The following is a 27,438-nucleotide window of genomic DNA, read 5'->3' as shown; positions in this document are numbered from 1 at the left end:
GACGGAGCCATCCTTTATTTTTCACTAACGGAAAAATTTCATGGCATTTTGACTTCCTCTAAGCTTTCTGACCTGTGACTCAGATTTCCTTTCCCTAACTTCATTCTCTCATGTCCTTATCCCTCAACTTCAACCCGTTCCAGCACATCTGCCCTCTTTGAACGTCTAAGGGCATCCATCATGCCTTGACTTAGTCATCAGCTGGCCAAGTTCTCAGAGTGGAGTTCTTCTATCCCTTGGTCGTAAATCACTCCCTTGGGATCTTCAATCATTTTTATTGCTCTTCTCCAAACTCTCACCCATTTGTCTCCATATTTATTGCTTTAAGAGTCCTGAACTACATTCAATATTCTAGGCTTGGGCTCATCAGAATCATACAGAGGAGGCTGAGCACCGACCTCGGGGCGAAGAGTCCTCCATGGCAATGTGTGAAATGACGGTGGTTCCTTTTTTCCACCTTGTCAGGCTGCAAACACATTTCTACTCTGCAGTCCGAGCAATCACTCTGAGATGGCTTTTGCCTTGATTTCTTTTTAATGCTCCCTTCCCCATTGATGGCTATTATTAGTTAGCGTTTATTGATTTATTGATCGCTTTCTCCCCACACCCCCCTCCATAACACAGTCAATGCAGAGAGGAAGCTCTCAGCACCCAAAACAAAGTAGAAAGTTCCTTTTAAAAAGCAATAGAAGATGGATGGTGGTGATGGTGGCACAACAATGTGAATGTGCTTAATGCCACTGACTTGTGCACTTAACAATGTGGAAATGATCATTTTTACGTTATGTATATTTTATCACAATAAAAAGTTGAAAAAAAGAAAAGAAAAAGAAAGCAATAGACAAGGTAACTATTTTATCCCAGTCGTGTGTGCTTAGGGGAAAGCAAAGGTCTCACAGAGAAATGGTAACTGGGCATCGGGCAAAAATCCTTTGACTCAGTCCCAAGCACTCCCTGAGTCTTTGCGTTTCACACTTGCTGACAGCCCTGGTGAAAACAAGTTTCTACTCATGTCAGTCTCGCAAAGCTCGTCAGGCTCTGGGGGAGCTACCCTGGAGACTGCGGCTTCGCGTGCCTCCAACAAAACCATCAGCTAAGTTCTGGCTGTGGACTCCTCGTGGCTGACAGTGGCGTGAAAAGGAAGAGAGGGACAGCTTGATTTCCAGATCCCAGCTGGAGGCAGCCGGGCTGCGAGTCAGAGGCGCCATCTCCAAACTCGTAAGTGGAGAGAGAGATGAGATGGACGTCACCGGCATAGTATAAATATGGAAACGCACGGGGACATTTTTACCCATTTGCCGTTCAGAATATAACCACCCTTTTGCTCTGTTCCTCTACACACTGTGGCTCCACGTCATGTCTGCGTGAGGGAGCACTGACATCTGGGAACCGGCCGACCCACCGCCCCCTCACTTACCCCTGGTTTGTGCCCCATTCGTTCCGAATGCAAAGATGCTTGTGGACTGGATCCTTCATGTAACCTTCATAGCAGAGGCATTCCCCTTAGAAGCAGGGTGAGGAAGGAGAAAAAGAAGCATGAGGAAATGGATTAACATGTCTGTGTTGGAGAAAATTGACATGAAGTGATCACATCAAATGCTAACAGTGGCACGGATGAGACGGTAAATTCCATATGGCCCAACACACTCCCGCCCCCACTGCCCACGGCCAGGAACACACCACCAGTCTCTGCATTTCCCACTGCCTGGTAACGTTCACTCGTGGAGGAATCTACTGTTTACAAAGCACCTGTTACAAGGACTCTGCAGACACAAAGTCCAAGAACTCTTTGAGCAAAGGGACTGTTTTGCCTTTACTTTCTCAGTGGCCAGTACACTGGGAGGCACATAATAGATGATCAGTATATGTTTAAAGACTGTATCAGTAAGTTATTTCATCAAATACATCCAAGAAACTTGAAAAGTAGGTATTATTCACCATGCTATGCTGGTGAGGGCAACTGAGGCTCAGAAAACCTGTCTCAGGGATCTGGAGACAGGTTTTAAACGGCAGAGTTAATATTTGAACCTATGTCTGTCTGACTCCTGAACTTTCCTCCCAACCAGGCCATGCTCCTAGCCCAGGAACAACTACTGTATTTAGAGGAGGCCACTTAGACCCATGGTGGCATTATAGGAACTCTGGGTTTTTATTTTTAAGTGAAAATGGCTAATTATGTTGGTGCTGATAAACAGGATGACCTATGCTGGTTTAGGATTTCACTCTGCTTCATTTCATGAGTTACTCCAACAGTTTACCAAGAGGTCCATGGCCCCCTGGAGTCGTACGCAGAACTGTGCGTGTGTGTGTGTATCTCTCCTCGGCAGGCTTTCTTCACATTCACTGGATTTACAAGCAGATCCAAGATCCCTCGAAGATCAAGAGTCACTGCTCTACTTCGTCTGACCTTGGGAAAAACTGTAGCTGCTTCCTTATATTAATAATTCCTTAGGCAATGCTGTGTACCCCTGAAGTACTGAGACCAGCTCCCCTACAGTACCAGTCTTGATGCTTTCACTGGGCTGGTTATTTAATTTGCAGGTACTGAAAGAACAGGGTGTGACTTCCAAAAATTCAGAAATTACAAAGGTGCCAGACCTTAGGGAGACAAAGGATAATACGATTTCTTTATCTCCCTGGGAAGAGACATTCAAAAAGGATATAGAAGGAATAATAGCTTTGAGTGCTAACTTCTCTTTCCAAAGATAAAGAAAAACAATAAAAAATGAAGTGCAGGGGCCTCACAGTCGTAAGGGAAGGGACTGGGTAGGTTCTGAGCAAGAAGTTTTTGTTAGGATCTGGGCGCAGCCATTCTTGTCAAGGCTGACGTACGGGCTTCTGCCCTGTAGGGTCTCCTACCAGGTAATGCGCGTTTCCCTCTCCCACCCCTGCTCAGCTCAAGGTGCTGAGGAGTGGCGTGAACATGAGGAACTTCTTAGTTTGTGGGGGAGCCACAGGGGGTGCTGGATCAGCTGTCCCCTGTGTGACAGAGTCAGGCTTCCACAGGGGCTAGGTTCACCATAGGCTCGATTTCCTGGCTTCGGTGGTGCTGCGCTGTACCTAGGAATGGTTAGGGAGCCGGGAGTCGAACATAGGAAAACACAGCCTAAAATTTGGTAGGGGATGATAAGACTATCATGTGAAGGCTGTTTCTCTGATAGAAGGAAAGATAACGGGGCCAGGTACCAGAGAAGGGCAAAAGAAGACAGGTACCATGAGCCGGGCATCATACCTCGCCAATCCCAAAGAAAGTGTGGGCTCTGGTCTATAAGCCACACAGGGCAGCAACGAGTTAGTTTACCCTTGTGTGAGTAGATCTTTTGTAAACACTCTGTAATGGAAAATAAATCAATGAATTAAAGAGTGTGCCCTAAATATATAGATACCACTGCCACTGCGTCTCCTCAAGACGCCAGTATCAAGCCAATTATGAGCTTTCCTCAAGAACATCTTTCAATCTCTTTGTGGACTTCAGGCCTGGGGTTAGTATGACAAAACAGGAAGTAACCTCAAGAGGCTATCAAACCCATCACCCTGACTCTTAGAATGTTCTTGGCTGGATGCCTTGCCTAGAATTAAAGATTGATAAAGAAGGAAGCCCTCCTTCCATATTTGATATCTTGTTACGACAAAACATGAAGAAATAAATGTGGTAACGACTTATGAGTTCAAGCAGAGCTTGGCTTTCCTAATGATGGCAACACCTACCATTTGTAGAGCATATTTGACTTTCTCAAATTGCTTATATGGTCATTGTCTCCTTATGAGGTTTTCATCATTCTTACTATGTGGGGACACACTGCTGACAACAAATAAAGCTATTCTGCAGCTCATGTTATATGCAGCCCAGAGTCAGAGAAACAGGGACATTTTCAAACATATCAGGTTAGAGTCTGAGGACTTCCAGAACTGGCCTCTCAAATCATCCTCATTTCCGGGACTCATCAAACTTCCCTCTTCTGTATTCCTCCTCAAAGCCGGTTTGACCATCTATGTTGAACGGAGCTCAGACTTGATGAGGAAAGTTGCTATGGCAACCAACTGCTAAATCTTGACTTTAAGAGGGGTTTCATGCAAGCACCAGCTCTGACTGTTAGCTGTGAATTTTAAAGACCCCACAAGGGTGTTGGATGCCCTCCTAAGCTACAAGCGCTACAGCGTCTGCATCTGCTGTGACAGATGGCAGGGAACACATGACGTGCCGGCTCTGCGGCGGTGTTCACAGGAGTCCAATGGAGAGACATGTCACGGCCACGGAGAAGTGCCCAACAGGGACAGCGTGTGCCCTGCAGGGGGCACTCACAGGCCACCACACTGCCAGGGAGTGGAAGTCCACCCTAGAGAAGACCCGTGCTCGATCTGTGCTTGGTACCCTGAAGGCAGACACCTCGAGGTACCTTCCATGGTGGACGGTGCCTTCAGTCATTTCCCATTTCACAGATGGACGGAGGCACAAATCTCCTGGAAGGATCAAAGAAAGACCTTGCAGCGAGGGCTCCTCAGACATGGCTGGGCTCACTATGAGTTCTCCATGAAGTCAACACAGATAAAGGCCAAAAATTCTGATCACCTCCATCCTTCTGGTTGCCGTGGGCTTTTATTGAAAGGGATTGGGAATCTAAAAGGGGACATCTTTCTAAGACATCTGGGCTGGAATACTGTCTAATTGCCTGGTCTCCTCTCCTGTCCAGACATCAGGCAAGAGGCAGGCTCAGAGTCAAACAGCCCCAGTCATGTGGCCATGACTCTGGGAGGACAGAAGGAAAGGAAATAGGCCAAAAATACATCCTGAAGGAAAGTGCTTTAACTGAGCCACAAAAAGGAATTTGGGATGCGTAGGCGATCCAGGTAGCAGGAACAAAATGGGAGCTGTGTTACCGTGTCAAATTGGGTTCTAAAAACCAGGGAAGACTAGAGAGAGACAAAGGCGTAGTGCAGAGCAAAGGAAGGGGGAGAGGACAGGAGTGAGTCTGGTAAACTGGTCCAATGCCCCTCACCAGATTTTACACACCTCTACACGTTTGGGGCTAGCCTGTGGAAAGATCTAGGGCAGGAGGAATTTCAGTGAACATCTTGGATGGTGATTAAAACCCGGTTTAGCTTGGAAGCCCACGCTCCTTGCAGACCCATGAAAGCCACATATCTTGAAAAGGGCAGTGAGGGTCTGGGCCCAAATTGATGGGGGCTGTGAAGTCAAGCAGGTGTGTGGAGCCTCCACAGATGCCCTTATGGCAGAACAAAGGCCAGGAATGGAGCAGAGAGAGAAGCTGCTGAAGCCCGTTATTCTGTGTTTCCGTCAGAAAACAAATAAACAAACATACGCTTGCAACAAAAACCCTTAGAAAGTACAGGAAAAGTCCATCTCTGCCTGGATCCAGCTGGCCATCAAGCCAGACAATTTTAGTGGTTTGCTGTTAGCCCGACTTGACCAAAGTTGCATCTACCGTTAACGAACTCGGGAAGATCTGGGAGAGGATGTCAGGATGCAGTTGGCAAAGGGCTTCCAGGCGTCGGGCTACAAGTTTTAGGTACATTACGTTCCTCCCAGCTAGCATCTTGCAAGAATGCAAAAGGGAGGCTGGAATGGAAAAGGATGACAAGTTTCTTTCAGCTCCGGTCCTTCTCTAGACACCTGACACTTCAGAAGGTCTGCACAGTCACCCTCTGGAAACTGTGCTGGGGTGATGTAAAGAGTGCCGTGACAGCGCTGCTGCCTCTCCTGCCCTTTCTGTCCTTCCCTGGCGCATTCGTTTCTATAGCTGCCATAAAACATTACCACAAGCTCAGTGGCTTAAAACAACATATATTTATTATCTTGCAATTCTGCAGGTCAGAAATCTGAGGCTGAAAACAAGGGCTTCCTATCTGGAGGCTTGTGGGAAGAATCTGTCCCCTTGCCTTTTCCACTTTCTAGAGGACACACATTCATTGGTTCATGCCTCCTTCCTCCACCTTGAAAAGCCAGCAATGGCTGGTGGAGTTCTTTTCGTGTCATATCACTCTGGCCTCTTCTGCCTGCCTCTTCCACTGTTAAGCACACTGCTGATTACATTGGGCCCACCCGGTTAATCCAGGATACTCCCTTCATTTTAAGATCAGTTGTTTAGCAACCTTAATTCCATCTGCAGCTTGAATTCATCTTTGCCAGGTAACGAAACATTTTCACGGGTTCTGGGATTAGGACGTGAACATCTCTGAGGGCCCATGACTCTGCCTACCACACCTGGTGTTCCGGACCGCTGGGCAGGTGATGAGTAAACACACATTTGAGTTTGGAACACGGTGGAAGGATGCCCGAGGAGACTTTCAGACACCAGAGGTTGTTCCTTTGCAGAGACCAAGGGCCTGTTGTTTGTGTGTTTGTTTGTATGTGTGAAAAAGTACACACGTGCACTTGCACGGTTCCACCCAGCCATATGGGCAGACCCCTCGGCGTGGCTGGGAAAGCACATGTCCCAACACTATGACATTTCCAAGTGAGTTAGCTGGAGGATTGCAAAAATAACGTTGACTTGACTTGCAGCCAATTCCCACACTCAGCTCTTTGGAGAAAGGCTCTAGGATGGAGTGTGGGAGGCGATAAAGTTTCTCTACTGATGAGCGTGTGGGATGACCACATCATCCCATGTGCAGAAAGAAGCAGGGCGGCAAGGGGGAGGGTTCCCAATTCCAGCATTAATGAAGATGGAAGTTTCTGCAGCATCATTTCTCAGCGGCTTCCCCAAATGAAGATGTTGCACCTTAGTTCTGTTGTGGGTTTTTATTTTTAATCTTCCTCCCTGGCTTTCCAGTTGGATATTCATTAATTGTCACAGATACTGAGAAGCCACGTGCAGGGGAGGGGCTTCCCAAAGTCATTTTCAGCAAGGGTTAGAAATGAGACATCTGGGAGGGATTAAAGAGGTGATGAGAGCTCTGCTGTGGACAAGCAGCTTCCTCAGCTTCTGACTCGGGAAGCAGTGATGCTCAGCAACGGTGGTTGCCTGAATAGTGTTAGAGCTGCAAATACGCTGGATCTGAACTGCCTGGGGAAATGAACCACCTCTGCTCTGATTCCATGGTGGACAGAGCACCGACTCTGCCTTAGGTAGCTGTGGGACTTCAGGCAAGTCATGTAACTTCTTGGGAAACTTGAGCATTGATCTCAAGTAAGGAGGAGTTTATGTCTAAGACCCTCCAAGCTTAAAACACCGATCCTTTCTTTCCACATGTAATTAAAAGTGCTTCCCATTCCTTAAAATCTCAGGTGAAGCTTCCGTGGCCCTCTGGAGATCAAGCTTCTCTCAGAAGTGAGTTTAACTACTGAGATTGTCCAGGGTCTCCTAATCCAGGTCAGAGAGGGGACCAGAGACTAGCTCAGCTGCACGGAAAGGCCCCACCTCTGAGATGAGCTGGTTTTTCTCCCTCCTAAGCACACCGGCTTTTGGGCATGGTGCACAGCCCATCTGTCTGGTTTGGTGTTTGCCTGACAGCGTGGGAGGAGCAGCAAGTAAGCACAGCCTTAGATATCAGATGTTTAAAATGCTGTACTTTCTCCTCCATATGGGGGCCTAGAATCTCTGCGATGGGCCCACGTAAAAACAACTTTTAGACCTGTGAAGGTGAACTTTAGATGTTACAGTCACCTGTTATTCCCCCAGAGAGATACAGTAATGGATTAGAACAGAAGTAAGAGCTAGATCTCTTGGAATCAACTTCTACCAATATCCTTCCACCCCAGCACCTGTAGATGCATCTGTAAGTGTGTGTGTGTGTGTGTGTGTGTGTGTGTGGTGGAGGAGGGGTGGTACGTGAGGTACAGATTGCTGGAGGAGTTGGCCCCAGACTCCAACATTTCACTTGAGGGTCTTAGGTATCAGTGCATCCCCTTCCTTGGTTCTAAGGCATCGTACCACCTCTCTGGGAAGGAGCTATCTGTGGTACTGAATCTACTGGAAATAGGTCTTTATAAAGACTCCCATAGATGAACCCCTTCTACAGCGGAAGTGCGAAGCAACCTGGCATGAAGGACCTGTAGTCCTGGGTATCTTGGGGCTTGAGAAGCACGGTGAGTGCCCCAATGCATGCCGTGTCTGAATTCAAACCCTCTCTCAGAGTAGCTCTGGCCCCATGTGATAATATAATAGCCTGAAAGATGTCTCTACCCTTTGGCCCAGTAATCTCTCTTCTAAGATTTATCTGAAGACAATAACTTCAAATGTGCCCTACATTTATGTAGAAAGATATTCATTTTAGTAGTATTTGTAAAATTAAAGGTTTAAAGCATTCTAAATGTCAAATAATAGGGGACTATTTAAATGAGCTATGATATAGACGTACAATGGAAGACCAAATGGCCATTAAAATTATGTTACTGAGGATTATTTAGTGGTTCTGGAAAACTCTCGTGATAGAAGGTAAAATGAAAAAAAATCAAGAAAACTCTATTGGACTTTGTGTGTTTACAAGCCTCTAAAAATCAAGTATATATAAAAAATTGGAAGGGAGGATATTAAAATTCTTTAAATGATTTCTTCAGGAAATAGAATTACGGATGATTGTAATTTTCTTCTATAAGCTTTTCTAAATTATCCAAATTTTACAAACATGCATAAAAAGTCAAGCCCGGTGGCGGGTATCCCCTGACTGGATGGAAAATGGGCTGTGGGGGTCATCCTGCACTGATCTGTCTGGCTTGAGGCTCGAATTAAGATGCTTCAAAGCTTCTGCCAGAAGATGACCCCCACTGTAAACCAACATGCTCAGGGGCCCAACCACACGTTGCCAGCTGCACGGTCTAGGCTCCCAATGGTAATGGGACAATCGGGAGGGACGGCCTGGGTTTTGAGGGGGTGATTGCAAGAGGCATGAACTCTGACAGTTACCCGCTGCCCGGCGCTCCCGCCTACCAGTTTCGGGGTCACATTGGTGTTCACAGGGGTCCAGGAGCCGCCGGGCGCAGAGGTCCATGGCCCAGGGCCCACTGGAGTTCTGCTGAGAGAAGAGAACCACTTGAGCAGGGTTCAGCCAGTCACTGGCGTCCAGCTGGCTCCCCTCCAGCAAGATGAAGCGGCTCCCTGCAGGGGAGAGAGAGGAGGCATGCTCGTGTGTGCACACAAAACATGTACACATGTACACACACATCACTGAAGACAGGGTAAGGGCCGCTCTGCGCATTAGTCTCAACCCAGGGTCATTACTTCTACTAATGCTGGCCCGTCTGGAGCCACAGAGCAAGGGATCGACAGATGGAGGCTTGGCCACCACTTGGTCCTCCTGCTGTACCATCCCTTGCTGCCTTGTTCCGTCCCGCCTCTACTGGGGTGGACCCCAGGGCACAGAGTCAGGGCAGCTCCGTGATGGCCGTGGCACGGCTTCATCAGACCCAGCCACAGGCACTGGCACTCATCCAAGGAGCAGAGACCCGCTGCCTGTCTTCACTTGCCGTGAAATAGCAGGCCCTCTACCACCGCGGACGGTCCCCACCTGTTTCCAGCCTTACAGCAACCGAGAGAGCAGACATTAACAAGTCAATTAGGTGCTCTGGGCTTAACTAATTCAGGGGCTCTCAAGTCTGTATCACTCCCTCATTATATTGGTGTCCCCCTGGATGAAAGTGAATGATTGCGTCAGGGTTCTAGGCTCGTGAGTTATTGCAATTAGAAATTTCTCATCAGGAATTTCACACAGAAACATGGCTGATGCTTAAACACTCTACAACTCCACTTAGCTTTTTCCCTCTTAAAGGCTAACAGAATCCTGGTGTCTACGTACCTACATCCAGTCTGCTCTGTATTTATCTACAAAGACAGGTGCTTATTTAAAACGAACAGAAATGGGAAATGGGCATAGAGAGGAGGAGGTGATCTGTTCATTTTTTTAACCTGTTGTCTGATTTCATCTAATTTTGTCCTAAGCTTTACCTATCTGGGTATAATTTTTTCCTCACTTATAGTCATGGGTAACAGTGCCCCCTGGCTTGTCTCCATCTTTCTTGCCCACCCTGAAATCTTCCTCTCGGGGGAAGAAGAGGGGGGAGGAGGTGGCAACCTCAGGGGTAGGCTCACCATCAGCGATCAGGTGCTCAGGGACGTGCAGGGTGATTTTGACAACAAGAGGGCAGCTGACGTGAGAGGAACACACAAGGCCGATCACGCAGCTGGTGATGCTGATCAGCGTCAAGGTGGTCTTATTCACGGGACTTCGGGGAGAGCCCACTGAAGCAAAGACAAAAGCAAGACACTTGGCGGTAAAAATCTTGGCAGTGAAGCATCAACAACCTTTTGCTGCCCAACCTGGCAATCAGGGGAGGCAGCTGGAAAACCCAGTCCAGGTGGGAAATGTGCCCAGCGCATGAGTTCAGTGAACTTCACCCTCATGGAACACCATGTCATCCACCGCCTGGACTCAGAGGGGACTTGGCCCGCTGGTGGTCCTCAGGGGCAACAGCAGTCAGTTCGCACAAGTCCTCTGCATGCCTTCTGGGCCAGGTTCACAAGAGAAATCATAAAGGAGGGCACTGTCCGCCTCTATTCGCCTGGCAGGGCTCCAACCTCTTGCCCAAAGGTGACCCAACGCTTTCACCCTGTGCTGGAACCCCCTGCACTTCCCATGGCTTTCCGAAGAGGGCGCTCTCACCAAACCAACTCCTCGGCTTCAGGGCTCAAAATACCCATTAGGAGACACTTCTGAGCTTGAAGAGCTCACACCTACTCTGTGGGTGGGAGTCCCACAGGAGACTCTCACTCTGTAGGGCCTCGAAGGAGGAAAACGAAGGAAGTCTGCCCTGTATGAATAAAGGAAGTTGTCACGCCAGAAGGCTCTCCATGGGTCTGCGGTCGTTGGAGTCCAGTTGTAAATGGAAGCTTAAGAAAATACCAAAGCTGTGGGGTAAGAAACACTCCCGGGTGCATAGGGACAGGGCTAAGAAGGGAGGTTTTGGGGCTGTGGGTTTTTTTGGTTTTGTTATGTTTTGTTTTGTTTTGTTTTGGTGGGGGAAGGTAATTAGATCCATTTATTTATTTAATGGCAGAACTGGGGACTGAACCCAGGACCTCGTGCATGCTGAGCATGCGCTCTACCACTTGAGCTACCCCTTCCCTCTGTGGGCTGTGTCTTTTGTTTGGTTTTGGTGGAGAGAATAAAACGGTAGTAACAAGAGGGACCTTTAATGCAGAGACAGAACTGATGTGGGAAAGTAAGAAAGTAAGGCAAGCTGCCAACAAAATGTGTGTGTCCTTTGGAGTTTTCGCACTGTCTGCGTGAACATTTATTACCGATAGCACTGAAAGGCATCTCTTACAGCCGACAATACGCTAAGTGTTTTACAGACATCCTTTTAAATATCTGCTTCCTTACATTAGGTGTATGAGTCAGCGCAGTGAGTACCCACTTTACAGATAAGGAAAAGACGTCTCAAAAAGATTAACCTCATAGTGATACTGAACACTTATGAAGCATAATTATGTCAGGCACCAGCACGCAGGATTTTACGCAGCTTATGTCACTTAGCGATGACACGATCTGATGCGGCGGCTGCCAGGCGGGAAGAGTGCGTTTGGGAGGCCACAATGTGTGTCCAGAGTCAAGCAGCTACTAAGGAGGGATGCCGGAACCGAAACATGGTCCGGTGAGGCTACAGCCCGCGGCGATGCCCTGTTCAGGCTCTGGGCCGGGGGGAGTCTTTGGAACCGGGTTTTCAGGCGCACAGGGAAAGGTCCGGCCTCGGGCTGCAGCGCCCTTTGGGGAGCAGGTTCCCTGTGTGGGTGTGTTGGCGACAGCTGGGAGGGAGTGATTCCAGGGTGGCCGGCAGCCTCTGGACCTCTGTCCCTGGCTACCTGGAGATCTTCTATACATGTTCGTGTCCTTACTTACAAATTTCGACCTCCAGCCCAGACCGGGCCTGGGCAGCAGACCTACCACCAGAATGGCCCCCAGACACTCAAACGCAGTATCCACAACTGGCCTCTCCTCCTTCCTTCCAGCCCTGCTCCCTCCTATTTCCACTGCCCAGCAAACGGCACTGCCATCTACTTGGTTTCAGAACTCCAGCATGGCTGACCCTTCCCTCTCTTTCGTAAGCGACACCCTCCCCACCACTAACGCCATTAAATCCTTTTTTCCATTTTTGTGTCCAAAATTTCTCTTGCCCCTGTTCTCTCCATCCCTACCCGTGCCTCTCATCTTACAGCGGAGCAATGACAAGAACCACCCACCCAGCCTCCCTGCCTCGGCGTCCCCCTGCCCTCACATAGCCTCCACTCATTCACAAAGCAGAGCAGAGCAGGACTTCGTGCTTTAAAAGGCTTCAGTGACTCCAACTGAAGGGCAGGTCCAAGTCCTTCAGTCAAGGCCATGTACTTTCTCCCGATCCTCCAGCCTTACTTCCTAAGCAAACCACAAACCTGCCCCAGGAGCCTGATCCCAGCAAACTATTTACTGCTCTCTGACAAGACTAGCATCATTTCTGTCTCTGTGACTTTGCACGTATTACTTCCTCCTCCGCAGAAGGCTGTTTTGTCACCTTGTCAGCCTGGTGGACACCGCCTCTTCGAGTCTCAGCGCAAACAATATCTCCTTGTAAACACTTGCCTGAAACCTTCAAGAACAGCTTCTCGCTCCTTCCTCGCTGTCCCTCCAGCCCTCGGTTGCAGCCCTTCTCACTCAGTGCTGCCACTGTTCACAGGCACTGTCTCTCTGGTCCCTCTGCACCATCAACCCACCATCCAGCATCTCTCCCCGACTCCAGACTTCCCCGTGGTTCCCTCTGACCTGCAGAACCAAGTGCAAGCTCAGTAACAGGCTGCAGGAACGATCCTTTGGCAGCCAGCCTGTTACCCAGCCAGCCTCATGCCTCTGTTCCCCGGGAGCCTACATAGTCATACCCCAGATTACCACCGCCATAGTGAACTATTTTTACTTGCTTGAAAAGACCATGTTCTTTTGTGCCTTCAAGGCTTTGTATCTGCTATTTTCCTCTACTGAAATGCCCTTCCCCTGGATTTTCCTCTTTCAAGAAATTCTATACATTGTACCTAACCCAAGTCTAATTATTTTCTCCTTTTTTTTGCCTCCTGTTGCTGCCAGGTGGAATTAACTGTTCTCTCTTCTGAGTACTCATTTTACTTTATTTCTGTTATTAAATTAAGCCTATCACTGTGCCATGTTTTCCTGTTTCCACCACTGATCACAAAGCCTGATCCATGGCAGGTGGGTTATAAAATTTCTTGCTGGACTGATTGATGTATCCAGTGCAATTCAACAAACACTTGAAAGCATCTATTATAGGCAGAATTCCTCACTAGGCACTTTGGAAAAATAAATTCGACATGCCCATCCCTAAGAAGCTTACAGTCTAGTTAATAGCAATAAACAGTTGATGCACTAGGAGAGCTTGGTATTTAAAAGGCACAGTTTCATGCTACAAAGAAATGCATTCTAATTCATTACTATAGATTTTCTGAAACAGGATTTTATTAAAGCAGAACCCACCGTGCTTTGCTGCGGCCTTGGTTGGATGGGTCTCGGTCGACTCTCTGCGGTATGTAAATATGTAATGAGGACCAGAGGGTCCACGTCCTCACCTCGAGGGCACTGGGGTGCCACACATTAGGCTACCCAGGGCCTCACTGGTCTCTTGAGAAAAGTGGTGGGAAGAACTATTGTACTGATAGCGACAAAGCCTGCAGAAACTGGGACTGAGGAACTCACAGGGCTTCTTTCAGTCTCTGGGAAGACTTCCTCAGTATGACAGGAACTCAGGCAGAGGTAGGAGAGAGCCAAAAGGGAGGTGTCTTTTGGTGGGGGGCATTGGGTTGGTTACTGGTCGGGGAAAACGTTACTGAGTATAGCACAAGGCGATGTCACTCAGATACCCTCCATTGTGTCTCAAGGGGCCCCTGTCTAACATTCTTCAAGATGAAGCGCTGTGGAAACCCGAGGCTGCGCTGTGGAGCATTCTAATAGCAACGACAATAGAGATTTCATAGTGCTCTGCTGGTTACCAAAAAGGCACATTTTGATACAATTTAGCCCTACGCGTGATATATCATTAACCCCTTTAATATGTGAGGAAACGAGGTTCAGAGAAGTTGTTGTCTTTATCCAATATCACACAGCAAGTAAATGGGGAAGCTGATTGGTGCCTGAGCACAGACCTCCCTCGGTCTGTGGGACTGAGGTGGTGAGACCACCAGTCACAGGCAGTGGCAGCCACACCTGAAGCCACTGAACATCGAAGTGGAGTGGCACAGACTGTGGCTCCGTGAAAGGACAGCTCTATCAATGCCGAGGAGAATGAATGAAGCAGCCTGGGTCCGGCCAGAGGAGGCGAGGGGACTTGGAGGCTGGGGGTCCTGTGATTGTACTGGATTAAAGGTCAAAAACCATTACACGTTTTTCAGGCCGTAGGTGGTTCCGTAATTATCCTATCCCCACCTGGATCCCTGCCTTACCCAGTCCCAGGGCCAGTGTGGCTGGGCAAGCAAGGGTACGTCCACTGTCCATTTTTTCTCATGTAACACACTTTATCAACTTTACTTCCTGTGTCCAAACAGCAAAGTATGACTCCTGGGGCTTCCAGAAGGAATCGAGAGTCTTCTGACCAAGAAACAGCCTTTCAAACAACTCAAAAACTCGTTTGAGAGTGCCATTATCTGGGAGAGATGATTCTCTGAAATTCTCCAGTCTAGGCTCTTCTTTCTTCCTTAGGAGGAAACACCAATTCTGGTCCAAGAATTCTTCCCGCAGAAACAGATTTCGGTCCCCAGAGCCCCCGACCCTATGACCCAGCCCCTCTGCAGGGCCCTGCCTTCCCCTCCCCACGGCCCCTTCACCCCGCTCTGCCCCTCCGTCCTTCCTACCTCTGCTGCGCCTTCGGCTCCGCGAGGGGTCGGTGTAAAAGGTCAGCTGGGGGTCGTTTTCTGCCTCTGTGCTTGAGTCCCCTTCAGGGTTCAGGAAGGCGGAACCGGCTGTGATGAAGAGACAAGGGCAAAGACGGGATATTCAGTTTTGTCTTCATGACACCGAATCATTCGGCAAGTTCAAGAGGAAAACGAGAGCAGGTTGACTGACATTCTGGGAGGGGTGACCACAGGGACAGGAGCTTCCTGAGATACAGGTTTATTGGAGAAGTAGACCTTTATATGACAGCCATCACTGGGGCCAGCCCACGCTCCTACTGAGCCAGCCACTCCTGGCGGCTACCTGCCGGCCAGGACCTTCGCGGATGGCAGGCGGAAAAGGAAGAAGGGGCAACTCCCCTCATTACAGGTCAGTTTTCTGGTTAATATGAGACTGGAATTATGTCTTAAGGGGCATATGTCTATATGTCTTGATATCTATATAATATTTTTTCTCATTCTAGGATTCATGTATATTCAAAGTGAAAAAGACAGAAAAGAATAAACAAAATACCCAAAATGTTTAAAAGGAACAACCCCAATGTCTTCTAATTGGAGAAAAACTCAGTTAACATTTGATGAATATACTCTCCACCTTTTTTCTGATACAGGAACAGGTAAAGGTTTTTTCTTTTTCTTTTTTTTTAAATAATTTCCCCTTAAAAATGGCATTCTGCTGCACCTTCTGTTTTAACACCTCATTTTTCCCCCACTTAGTAGACGGGTGGGCAATTTTCCATATTAACAAGCCTAGATCTATATTATCATCTTAAATGATCGCACGGTAAGCCCCTGGACAGGAGACAGATGTGCAGGTAGTTAAGCGATTCCCTGCTGATGGACATCGAAGCAATTTCTAATTTTTCGCCCTTTTAAACAACATCCCAATGAACAGCCTTTTACACACATCTTTGCGCACTTGCCCAACGACTTACTGAGAATAAATCCTCACTGATGAAATTACTTGGTCAAAAGGTTTGTGTAGGTGTTCAAATTTTTTGGTTAAGTAACACTCAGCAGGCCTCCAGAAAGACTGTGCCCGAACACAGCCCCTCTCTAGCCATGCCTGAGAGTGGGGCGTGGGGGACGTTAAGGGCCCCGCCTGTCCCCACACTAAGGAACCCGCCTTCAAGCCCTGCAGACGCCGCCCGTACCTCTTGCTTTGCTGTTGATGCGCTTTCTCTGGCTGCTGGAGGTGTGCGAGAGCAGGGAGGCCTGCTGGTGGTTGGCATCCACGGGGCTGGTGGCGATGATGTTGTCTTTGTACTTGTTCATCAGGGACAGCTTGGCGTTGTCGCTTCCTGCAGAAGGCGAGGTCAAGGCAAAAGCTTTGAAGGAAAAGGCCAAAGGAGCTGAGAGCAAGGAAATCTGTATGAACCAAGGAGATGGGGGTTCACAGAACTGAAATATGAAAGCTTCAAAGTGAGAGACGGGCAGAGACAGAAATACTTCTCTGGGATTTCTAGGGGACTGCAAAGTCAGGAGAGAAGGGGCGAAGAAAGAGCGATTACAACAGAAAACCCAGTTCAACCAGTGCTGTATTGATAGGATCACCACGTGTGGCCTTTCAGCGGAGGGGCACACTGACTGCAGATTTCTTTCTTTTGGTTGGCACAGAGGTTTTGAAGAACCTGAATTTGAGTGCCCTCAAGCTGAACATGCCCCCTCTCTTTCACCACAGTCTGCACCGTTCCCTATTGTCTGACTTCTGGCTATGTCACATATTTGTGCCATCTGCCTGCTCCCTGAATGCGTTTGAGTTTATAAACATGTGGCTACTTGGTGGCCTTAGCACTACGCCAGGTGCCGTAGCGAATATGAGATATCGAAGGCACATCCCCTAATTCTCAACAAATTTCCAGACTTTAAGTCTTACTAGGAAGTGCTCAGGCTTAGCAGGACCTTTTCTAGATGACAGGATCTCTGCGATGCGACTTCACTCTTTCCAAGCCCCACTGAGAGTCCACATATCTTAATCAACATTCAGTTTCAAAAATGTCTTCTTCAAAGACAATTGGCCAGTTCCTTGAAGGATCATTGTCTTGGGGTTCTATCCACAGATAGTTGTTATTTACAGAAGTATAAGAGAAAGACAGGCTAAATGAAAATTACAGTTGATGACCCTGGTCTTGTTCACCCAGATTAGGTCCAAGTCACTTCCACCCCGTATCTCACAGATACAAGCGTCTGAGGTCAAACGGTCTGAATGTATTCCTTCCTTTTCTCTGAGGAAGTACATCCCTTGTAAAGACCACAGACGCACAGGCAAGACCACCTAGCTAGACCACCCCAGGCCGAAGTCTCAGGAGTCAGAGGAAAGAACAGATACCCCTGTCCCCTCCACTTCAATGGAAAATTAAATTGCCTGTGCCAACATACTGTATGCAAAAACGTCATACACACATGTAGATCTTTCTTGCTATCTCCTTACTTCCCTGAGGATTGCTCATTATATGTGGAAAAGGCTCTGACCCACTCTTCCACTGGATGTAAAAGTATCTCTGCTTCCAGTGCAAAGTGGGAGCAGAGAGGGATCAAATTTACACTTGTTCTTCTGATTTCCTATATTAGAAAACAGTTCCCATCATCTCAGGAGAAAGTGTATGCTCTTCTTGCCCACCTGGGAAAGGGCACTGGCGCGTCCCATTATATATGACAACCAGCCATGAAATTAGAAAGCAGCTGCTCCCCGCCCGCTCCCCAGCTCCCGGAGACCAGGCCCCACGTGCGCACCTGGCGTGAGGTCCATGCCTGCCTTCTCATTGCAGCCCTGCAGGGAGTCGAGGGTGCGGGTGACCTGGCTGGCGAAGTCCTCCCCTCCGTTCATGCACTCCCTCTGCAGGTGGTGGCGCAGGTCTGTGATGTCGTACTCGTAGCCATCCAGGATGGGCGTCTCCCGGATGCTCAGGGTGCCGCTGGAGTTGTGGCCCTGCACGCGCGCGTTGCGCAGACTCTCCCGGCCATGCCCGCCGATCAGCACAGAGGGGATGTAGTGAATCTCGTTGGCTGCCTCGGCGCTGGCACTCTTCTGGGGCTGGGGGACCCGGCGGCGCTTGCACCAGCGCCGGCGAGTGTACAGGATCATCACCAGGCACAAGATGGACAGCAGCAGAGCAATCATGCCACCCTGGGAAGAGAGGGCGGCAGATGGATGCAGGAAAATGGGCGAGATCTTCCCACAAAGAGACATTGCCCCTCTCACTGCCACCATCCATCACTCACCCATCCATCCATCCATCCATTCAGTCAATCAGGTGCAGTGAGCGCTTACAGCAAGCTCCACTCAGCAGCAAAGGGTCAGTCTGCTGTGATTGGTGTTCAAGGCAAAAGAAAAATGGAACTCGGATGGCCAGTGCATCATTTCAAGTGGCCCACAGTTGCTTCTGGCTTAGCGAACAATTTGAAGAAGAAAGAAGTCTTTGGGATTGTGTGTGTGTGTGTGTGTGTGTTTATCATTTCAGCTGCAGAAATAGGGGAAAGGGTTAGTTTGTTAAGGCAAATCTGCTACATGTAAAGCTGGTTTCGGGCCAGCTTTTAGCAACAGGATAGCATCTGGTTTCTTCCTGTTTCACATCTGAAAATCAATCACGTACAGATTCTAACTCTGGCTCCACCAATGATCAGCAAATTTTGTAAATCAGAAACCTCAGATGCCTGGAGAAGATACCCCTTACTCTCGCAGGGTGGTATAAGGACCAAGTTACGTAACTGTGTCAAGCACCTCACAGAGTGTATCACAGGGAACCAAGGCAGTCAGCCTAACCTTAAATGTCTCCGTTGGAGTCATTGCTCAGCGGAGAAAGCCAGCGGCCAATCCAAGGAGACGTCTACATCCGCTAGGCACTCACAACCAAGTGTGCGGAGGACTCTCATCCTTTGGATGTGCCTCTTTAGGAGACACTGCTGCTTTGTGAGACAGCTCTCTCCCACTCACACAGCCCTGAGTGATGCTCCCGATCCTGCTACAGCTCAGGAGAGGGGGCCCATGTCCTGGAGTCAGACTGGCGGAGGGGTTTTCTTCTGAACCTTCTCATGCTCCAAGGCCATCCTCTAAGGCTGTTACTTAAAAACCCGCACACCACTCAGTTGTCTGTCACAGGCGAGGATGCAGGGCTCGGCGAGACCGAAGACCTTGCCGTGACGTGCACCCGGGGCAGGGTTTGGAAGGAAGGGCTGGCAAGCCCGTTGCTGCACAGCACTCAGTGGGTATAAATCTTCCCGTGTGCAATCTGTATTCACTCCCTTTATTTGGGTCAATATCCCTCCGAACCTATTTCATGAGGCGGGGGCGTGCCAGATGATTCTGCGCTCAACCTTGGGCTTCAATCACTGCCACCCCATCATACAGGCTAGAGATGAAAACCCTCTATTAATTTCCAGGGGGCCCACCCACGCAAGGCTGGGTCAAGATAAGTCCCTCAAATGTATCAGAGGGGGCTTTTTCCAGTCTCGTAATAATTACGCTTTGGATTTATAAAGTTTCTCTCCGTGTAAATCTTCCCATTTATCCTCCCTCTCCCGGCACCACTGTGAGCAAAGGAGCATGCACACACACACACACACACACACACACACACACACACAAGATGTTGCTGCTTTCAAACGGGCAGCTCAGAAGAACTGAGACAAGAAGCAACAGCGTCAGCTGCCAAGTGACGTGTCATGTCAGGTGGCTGGTCGAGGACATACACTGGCCTCTAGGTTTTCAAATTTTTCTTTTATCTGCAGAACCCTTTCTCCTGGTGAAATCTCTCAAGCAAGTACAGAGAAAGCATGACTATGAAGTTGGGGATGGGAAGCAGGGATGGGAGTCCAGAGCCCAGCATTCCAGGTCCCGGCTAAGGGCCACCCCTCCTCCCCACCATCCATCACCCACCCCTCCAGACATTCTCGCAGACGTGCACACAGAGCCGCTGGGGCGCCTGAGCAGGGCGGGACCGACCCCTGCACCCATGTGCTGAGGGTGAGTGTTTGAGTCCAATTCAGTGGTTTTTTGGCAGATCCTTTATCTCAGAGTCAGATCCACTATCCTTTCCATCACCCCAAATTGAAACTGCAACAATAAGTAATTAAGCCACACAGAAGGAATAACTTTCCGAGTGACGGAAATTGTCAGACACTGAATTAGGCTAGTGAAAGCGCGAGGTGATTTTATTCCCTAAAGAGCCGTGAGAGGAGCATAAACATCAGCCTCCCAGGAATGGTTTAAACTCCACCGCGCCTGCTCGTAGACAGGTCCGCAGCAGCCCCTTCCTCTCCTCCTCAATGATTCCCCTTGCAGGTGCTCACCGCAGGATGTGACAAGATCCAGGCCATAGGTTCATGCCCCACATTACGCAGTAATAAAGCAGGACAGTGGTCCATTATGGGGCGGTCACTCCGTATCACACATTTGTCCCAAATGCGCTACACTTTCAACTCTAGGAGGTAGGGTCAACGATTTCTCCAGATTACATTTGAAAAGGCTGGGGCACAGAGGTTGAATAACTTGTCCAAGGTCACACAGAAAATGAATTGTAGGACTGGAATGGGACCAAAATGACTCCTACTCCAGAGTCTACCTTCTTAACCACCAGGCTACAGTCACCCTGAATGAGCTCTGCTCACTGGAGATGTAGACACCATGGCATCTATGTCAGGCACTGTAAGAGGGTAGAGTAGGAGAGTGTGGGTGGTTCCACCTAGATCCATCCTCACCTCTCGAAGGAAAAAGAGAAACGACTCCAAGTGCACAACTAGCTGACACTGGGTCCAAGAGCCACTATCGTAAACATAGGACCTTCCACCAAGCACCCACTCAGTGTCCAAGCCTAGGTCAGCTGGCCGGGCCAAGACAGGCACTGTTCAAGGCCTCCATGCTAAAATAGGACTGTGCATCACACATCACTACCTGCCTGGGGGACACCATCAGACTCTCAATTTAGTTGAATTTTAACAAAGAGATCTGTGTTCTCTTTCAACTGTAAGACCCACTGGAAATCTCTGGGCTCAGCCCCTCCTTTCCTGATGAAGAAACAAAGGTTCAGAGAAATGACAAAACTAGGGGGTGCAGAACTGGTTCTAGGTCCAGATCATCCTCCACTGCTCTTTTCATTTTCATGGCATGATTTTGTTAGGTTAAATTAATCTAAAGTCCCCTAGACCCCCTAGACACTCAATTAGCAGTATTTTATGCTATTTTTTTAAAATAACAACTTAGAGTGAGCTAGAACACAAGTTTTCATTTGGCGAAGCCAGTGCATTCAGCAGTTCTAACCTTGGTTTAGCAAATCATTTCGTCTCCTTAGAGTCAGTGACTCCAGATGACCTCAACTTTTTAATAATCAGTTACCAGCAATGAACTCCAGCCATTAGGTGAAACTCGGCACAGACGCAGGGAAAAGGAATTCTCAGACTGTCTAGTTATGAAACAGTCTCTCTGCTTCTATAACACAGATTGATGGCAGGTGTCACAACACTTTGTGATGACTTACCAACTGTGGACTACAATGGAAGTAATAATATACATAATGCTGTATGACATTAATGTGTAATATTACTTCATAATAATATGTTGTAATAATAATTTGTAAAATCTCTACACAGATTCCCCCCAGCTGCTTATTGGTTCTAACCAGTGGGAAGAGTATAGGTCAGAGAACTACGTGCACAGGGGCTCTGGGAAAAGGCACGGGTGTAGCCACGTTGCTAATGTGCCTTCCACGGTGAGGACGTGCAAATCCAGTGCTCAAATTTGATTGCTTTTGCACCTCTGTGATAAACCATAGTTCTTCAATGTTATCATTATTTTTAACCTTTCTACTTCCACTGGGGATTCTGAGCAGGTTCAATGAAAGTCACAGGTGCACTAGGACTTTTCTTTCAACTAATCTAAAGAAACCAAGAGGTGGCAAATGGAATAGAAAGAACGCCGAGGTCAAGCAGGGCGACAGCTGGGAGGTTCTTAATAACCAAGTCAAAAAGAGCAAGGTGAGCTGTACAGTCTTCTCTTCGGACAAAAGAAAGTTTGTCAGTAGACTTACGGTTACAGAGGGAAGCAGGGGAGGATAAATTAGGAGGATTAACAGATACACACCACTATATATAAAACAGATAAGCAACAAGGTCCTATGGTGCAGCACAGGGAACTGTATTCAATATCCTGTAATAACTTATAATGGAAAAAAATATGTAACTGAATCACTTTGCCGTATACCTGAAACTAACACAATATTGTAAATCAAACCTACTTCAATAAAAAAAAAAAAAGAAATTTTGTTGGGAGGAACAAGCTTCCTCCAAGCATTCAACCTCAGTTCGTGTGAACATGAGCTCAGTGGCAAACACAGGAGGCCACGTCATCACACTGGCTTCATATACGTACATCTGGCTTTGAGTTTCTGTCTCTCCCTAGCTGTGTTCAGAGTATGTTCTTCATTTAAGTATTAGCTTCAATGTTTTTTTTAATTAATTAATTAATTAATTAATTATTTGACTTTTTTTTATTGAGTTATAGTCAGTTTCTAATGTTGCGTCAACTTCCAGTGTAGAGCACTATTTTTCAGTTATACATGAACATACATATATTCATTGTTGCATTCTTTTTTGTTGTGAGCTTCATTTTTTATAGCATTAAAAACAAAACAAAACCAAAAAACAAAAAAAAGCATTAAGGTACCTCTGGACCCAAGCAGCAGGTAATAAGCTACAAACTTTAAACATTAAAAAAATAACACTGACAGCAAGAGATGGAATTGTTTTGCTCTTTATTCATGTTTCCATGAGTTTTCTGATTATTCTATTGATTTTCCTCAAAACTGTTAACATTTTGTAACTTGAAGTGTGTCTGGGGTATATGAGATCTCCACATCTGTTAAAAAGATGCTTGCAAAAAAATATATTTGTCTTTTTAAAAATCAATAAATCATTTCTACTGGCTTTAATAGAGATCAAACAAATGAAATCAGCTTTTATTTTATCAGGAAACTAACATTTTCGGCACTTACCTGAGAGAGTAGTATGAGGTTTGTCAGATAATTTGCAGATTTGGGAATATTTATGTAACAATGGTTTATATAACATTGATGGTGATTGCTCAGGGATAGAAAGTTCTAGGCAGATTTCCCTTTTGCATTTATCCCAGTCACGCAGGCCGACCACACGACTGTCTCATTATCTGACCTGGGTATTCATCCTGGGTCTGGGTCACCCCTCCCTCCCTTAGCCAACCGTTACTTGTCCTTCAGAGGCAATTCAGTGACATGACCTCGGCCAGCTCTTTCCTGGTTTCACTGAACCACCCACAGAACCCTCCGCATAACTAACCACAAGTACTGCTATCTTTACTCTGCTTGCCAATCTCAGCTACTAAATTACAGACTTCATGAGAGCAGAGGGCACCTAGCTCCAGGGTCAATCATAGTGCCTTCCATGAAGCAAGTGTTCAATAATTCTGGAAGGAAGGGAGAGCAGGAGAAAGGGAGGAAGCGGGGGTCAACTTCGAGTAAACTTCAATATAGACATCATCTGTGTGCCTGCAAGCAAAGCTTATATAAGTTAGTTGCTTATGTCACTCGTTCATTCAATTCATTACTCGATCATTCAGTTCACTTTAGCAAGGCGTTTTTCTGATGGTCACCGTCATGGGGAAACCGCAGTGAATAATACAGAGAGAGGTCCTGAGCTCGTGTGGTTTACATTTGAGTTAGAGGAAATAATCTGTATAGTTAGGTTTTTAAAGGTAAGTGTAGGCACAAAAGGAAGATTAAAAACAGATCACCGGGACAGGCAATAGCCTGCAATTACTTCTTTTCTTTATAACAGAAGAAGCTGTGATGGGTAAAGACATCTTGGACTGAGGTGGAAGACTAGGTAACAACTCAGGGGACAGCGGAATCCTTCTGTTATCTCAAGTTAGTGTCATATGCTCAGTAAACCCCCAAATAAAGAATCTGGACTTATCAAATATCACCAAAGTTCAGGGCTTTGTCACCTGGCTTTTGTGGACCCTTGGCAGAGAAACGGAAAAGCTGAGATTATATTTCCAGCTACCATCTGTCAAGGGGCTGCAGCCAATCAATCAGTTCACATTTCAAAGCTTAGCTTCACCCTAGGAGTAACCAGAAGAGTGAATCTGAAACATAATTAATTATCCCTCAAGGCAAGTGGACACATTGAATTCAAATTACGTTCCTAAAGGAATTAAATGGTGGTTCAAAAGAAAGACTCCGGCAGACAAGTTTGGTGGCCCATGTCAGCTATTTCTCCCCCATAACAAAGCCCAGAGGTCAAGGGCAAAGGCCCTTTCCCATATCTGACACTGACCATTCACATCTACCTCCAGCTTTCAAAGAAGACAGAACAAGAGGAGGAAAAACTGTGCAGGCCCATATGGCAATGCTGGTCATATTCTAGTCTGCATCCAAATGTCCCAGGGGTTGGGAATGGAAAAGGGGAATAGATGACTTTTTAAGGTCCCATCCAGCCCTGTTTCTCTGAGCCCAGTGGAAAACTAGACCTACATTTCCAATAGCTTGAAGGTCACCAATAAACTTGCAGCACTACGCAGCTAGTTGCACACCCTCTCTGAACCTACGCCAGGCCTTCATCTATCAGATGGGGTGAAATACATACATTGCCCCTTCCAGCTTGAACGTTTCCTGATTCTAACACTGATCCCCATCAACCTGGAAATAGCTCTAAACTGGTAAACTAATAATGGACACAATGTTTGTGAGCGCGTCCTGACCAGTAATGGCAGCAGCTACAGACCAAGGAAACGATCCTTCAGAGGCAGGCTACCAACTCCAAGTAGCCAGTGAGCAGACCCAGTCCTCTCCCCAAAGGCATAATAGGGCCTTGGAAACTGGAAAATGCCATCAGAATTGCAGGAATACATCCTGGACCTTGACGGTCCCTTTATTGCCAAGAGTCCCTAAACTAGAAGGGAAGGCCCCTTGGTTCACTCTTCTGGCAGATTCCCTTTTCTATGGTGGCTGCTGAACAGAAACCCATTATCCCCTGCCCATCTCCTTCCCAAATGGAAGATGAGAGCTACCCGTTAAGCATATTAAATGGGGAGTTCAATTTATGGGTTATTAGGGACATTACCTCCCCTTGGGGGTTTTCTGAAGTCTATAATTGTGGAAATGCTTTCCAGTTGCCACATCATTAATTAAGAGGCTTCAGTATGTCCTCTGGGGTTTCTGATGTGGCCCGCACATCCCCCCCCAACATGGCTAGCCTCTCGCTGGGGCCTGAGACAGCGTGAGTCTGCTGCCAAGAGACGCTGCAGAACCCCTTCCCCACCCTTCCAGGTCCAAGTAGCCAAAGCTTAGGGAAGATACAGGGTGTCCCCCAAGATCTCTCATTAAAATGCCATTTGGGGGGATGAAGATAGGAACCAGACAACCTTCCGTATATAAGCAAGAGACAAGTTCTAAGACCAAGAGCCCCCTAAGTGAGGTAGGTTGGCATTTGAGGGCCCTCCCAACCCAAAGAGGCTATGCACATTAAGTTCTTCTCAAGAGGAAACTCAACTTCACGGCTTTTAATGTTTTTTCTTTTCCCAGGTCTGGAAGTTCTAATTCTGTGAGGTTTGGTCACTGTCTTCCTTCTTTAACCTGGGAAGTCTGTCTTCAGCATCTCTATGAAACTCAGCAGCTTCATCTAATGAGCGCCCAAAGCTCCGCAGGGGAGGTGCCCGGAGGCTGGCGTGCTAGAGTCGGCCTGGGCTATTGTGCACTGTCCTCTTTCAGACACTTTTTATAGAGCTGCTTTTTTTCCTTCTTGGGATTTTTCTTACCTCAGAGCCTTGACTTTGCTGTCCCAAAGTAAAGCAAGGGAGTACATGTGTTCACCAGGAGCTCAGAGCTCCCTGATCGTCCGTAGCTTTGGGGACCTGCCGTTCGCCTTAATGAGAAGGCTAAGGTTGAGGGGAGCTTGGATGAAGCAGGGTGACAGAGGCAGCCTGCCACAGGCTGGGTTTTCCGGATCCAAAGCTACCCTAGTGGATCCCCTCATTCCAAAGACTGGCCCACATCACTGCAGGGTGGGAGAGCTGTGAGGAATCAGGTGACTGGGGCAAAGCTGAGGTCCTCCACCCCGTCTAGATGTAGACTTAGCAAATTTCTAAGATGCCGCTGTTCAGTTAGACATTACAGATGGAGCCCCAGTCAGCGCTGTGTGAAGAGGCTGGCCCCACGCATAATCCACGTGTGTGAGTATGTATGTGCGTGCATGCACGTGCATGGATGTGCATATTGTGCATGACAGGCGGGCTGGGAGATAAAAGGGTCCCCACAGAAGCAAAAGCACTCCGGGTCGTTGTCTCAGCAACCCATGGGCAGAGCTGCGTGAGACAGGCTCCCTCCGTGGGCTACGTGCACCAGCCCTTCAAAGCTTCACAAGCCAAGCATGAAGCCAATAAATAAATATCTCCAGCTGAATAATGCTCCATGCCTATTCTTGGCCACGTTCCTTTTCCTTCTTTCCTCTTTGTTTTTATGCAGTAGGTGATCTTGATGAAATAAAATAATAACAATAATCTGCTCCATTAGGACCAAACATTAAGGGAATTATTGAACAAGTAACAGAAGAGGCAGCTGGCACAGTGTATGCTAATGACCATTAGACTTTAACCCTCTTTCTTTCGGAACATAATGGCGTCGTTAAACCCCTCTTCCTCCCACCTCCCCAAAAGTCAGGCCTCCCAGCCCGAGGGGAGGAGAGGAGGCCTTGGAGACCTAACAGCAATGTGGGCAGCAGCCGGGGCTGAGCAAATGAAAACCAACATTAAAAACTAGTCACTGAAGGCAGACCTTATGCAAGACACCTTGGGGGGCTCCAGTGACTTCAGATGAAAAAAGTCAGAAATAGAAGGGGAAGAGAGTCAAGATGTCAAGATTTCCCTGAATTTGGTACCTATTCATCTACACCGCTCTCTGAACCAGTGAAGATTTGAAACATCTTTTCTTCCTCGGCTGAAAACTGAAATGAACCATTAATGTCCTGTTCAGGAGGTGCCTGCTAGTGAGGGGACTGGCAGAAGGCCCTTCACAGAGATGTGGGCCTTGATCATATTTCTGTCCCACACACAGAGGTCCAAGTTTAACATCATGACTGCCATGAGGTCTGGTGTGGCAGGGTCCAGTCAAGTGTTCAGGAGCCCTGCCCAGGTTCTGTTTCACAGGAGACCCTCCAGTGGCACAGTGTCTGTACTGGGAGAGGTGACAGTCCCACAGGGCTGATGGTTAGCTTTGTAAGGATCTCAAAGTCTACAAACCACTACGAAAGCATTTCTCAGCTTCCTACAGCAATCCCATCACACATACTTAATTCTTCCCCTGAATTCCTGTCTTACCTTGTAATTCTGTGCACACCCTGCCTTATTCCTATAGGATCGGCACAATGGAGATGACATGATGATAACTGCCACTTGTAAAGTACTTACCATGTGCCAAACATGGTGCATGGTGAACCACATTTATTATCTTATTTAATCCTACCAATAAATACAAATTGTAAAAATTATATTTTTCGATGAGGAAACAGGAGCTCAGAGGGGATAAATAACTTGCCC

General features: G+C 47.6%; 1 protein-coding gene across 2 annotated transcripts in view; it reads right to left on the bottom strand.

The window, feature by feature from the left end:
• Positions 1–27,438, bottom strand: part of ASTN1 (astrotactin 1) — a 293,273-nt gene that overhangs the window by 143,052 nt on the left and 122,783 nt on the right. For both annotated transcript variants that reach the window (XR_012062696.1, XM_072946060.1), the window contains exons 3-8: positions 17,613–18,006; positions 16,034–16,180; positions 14,841–14,948; positions 10,047–10,196; positions 8,889–9,056; positions 1,418–1,502 (exon numbers count right to left, since the gene is read on the bottom strand). Coding sequence is in view for 1 of the 2 variants with exons in the window: in XM_072946060.1 (XP_072802161.1) it covers positions 1,418–1,502; positions 8,889–9,056; positions 10,047–10,196; positions 14,841–14,948; positions 16,034–16,180; positions 17,613–18,006 (1,052 nt within the window). In the remaining variant the exon portion in view is untranslated. The remainder of the gene's footprint in view (positions 1–1,417; positions 1,503–8,888; positions 9,057–10,046; positions 10,197–14,840; positions 14,949–16,033; positions 16,181–17,612; positions 18,007–27,438) is intronic.

The sequence above is a fragment of the Vicugna pacos genome, chromosome 21 (assembly GCF_048564905.1).
Source record: "Vicugna pacos chromosome 21, VicPac4, whole genome shotgun sequence".
In the NCBI taxonomy this organism is placed as follows: domain Eukaryota; kingdom Metazoa; phylum Chordata; class Mammalia; order Artiodactyla; family Camelidae; genus Vicugna; species Vicugna pacos.
Note: the sequence above shows the minus strand (reverse complement) of the source record. Positions and strands in the feature narration are given on the sequence as shown.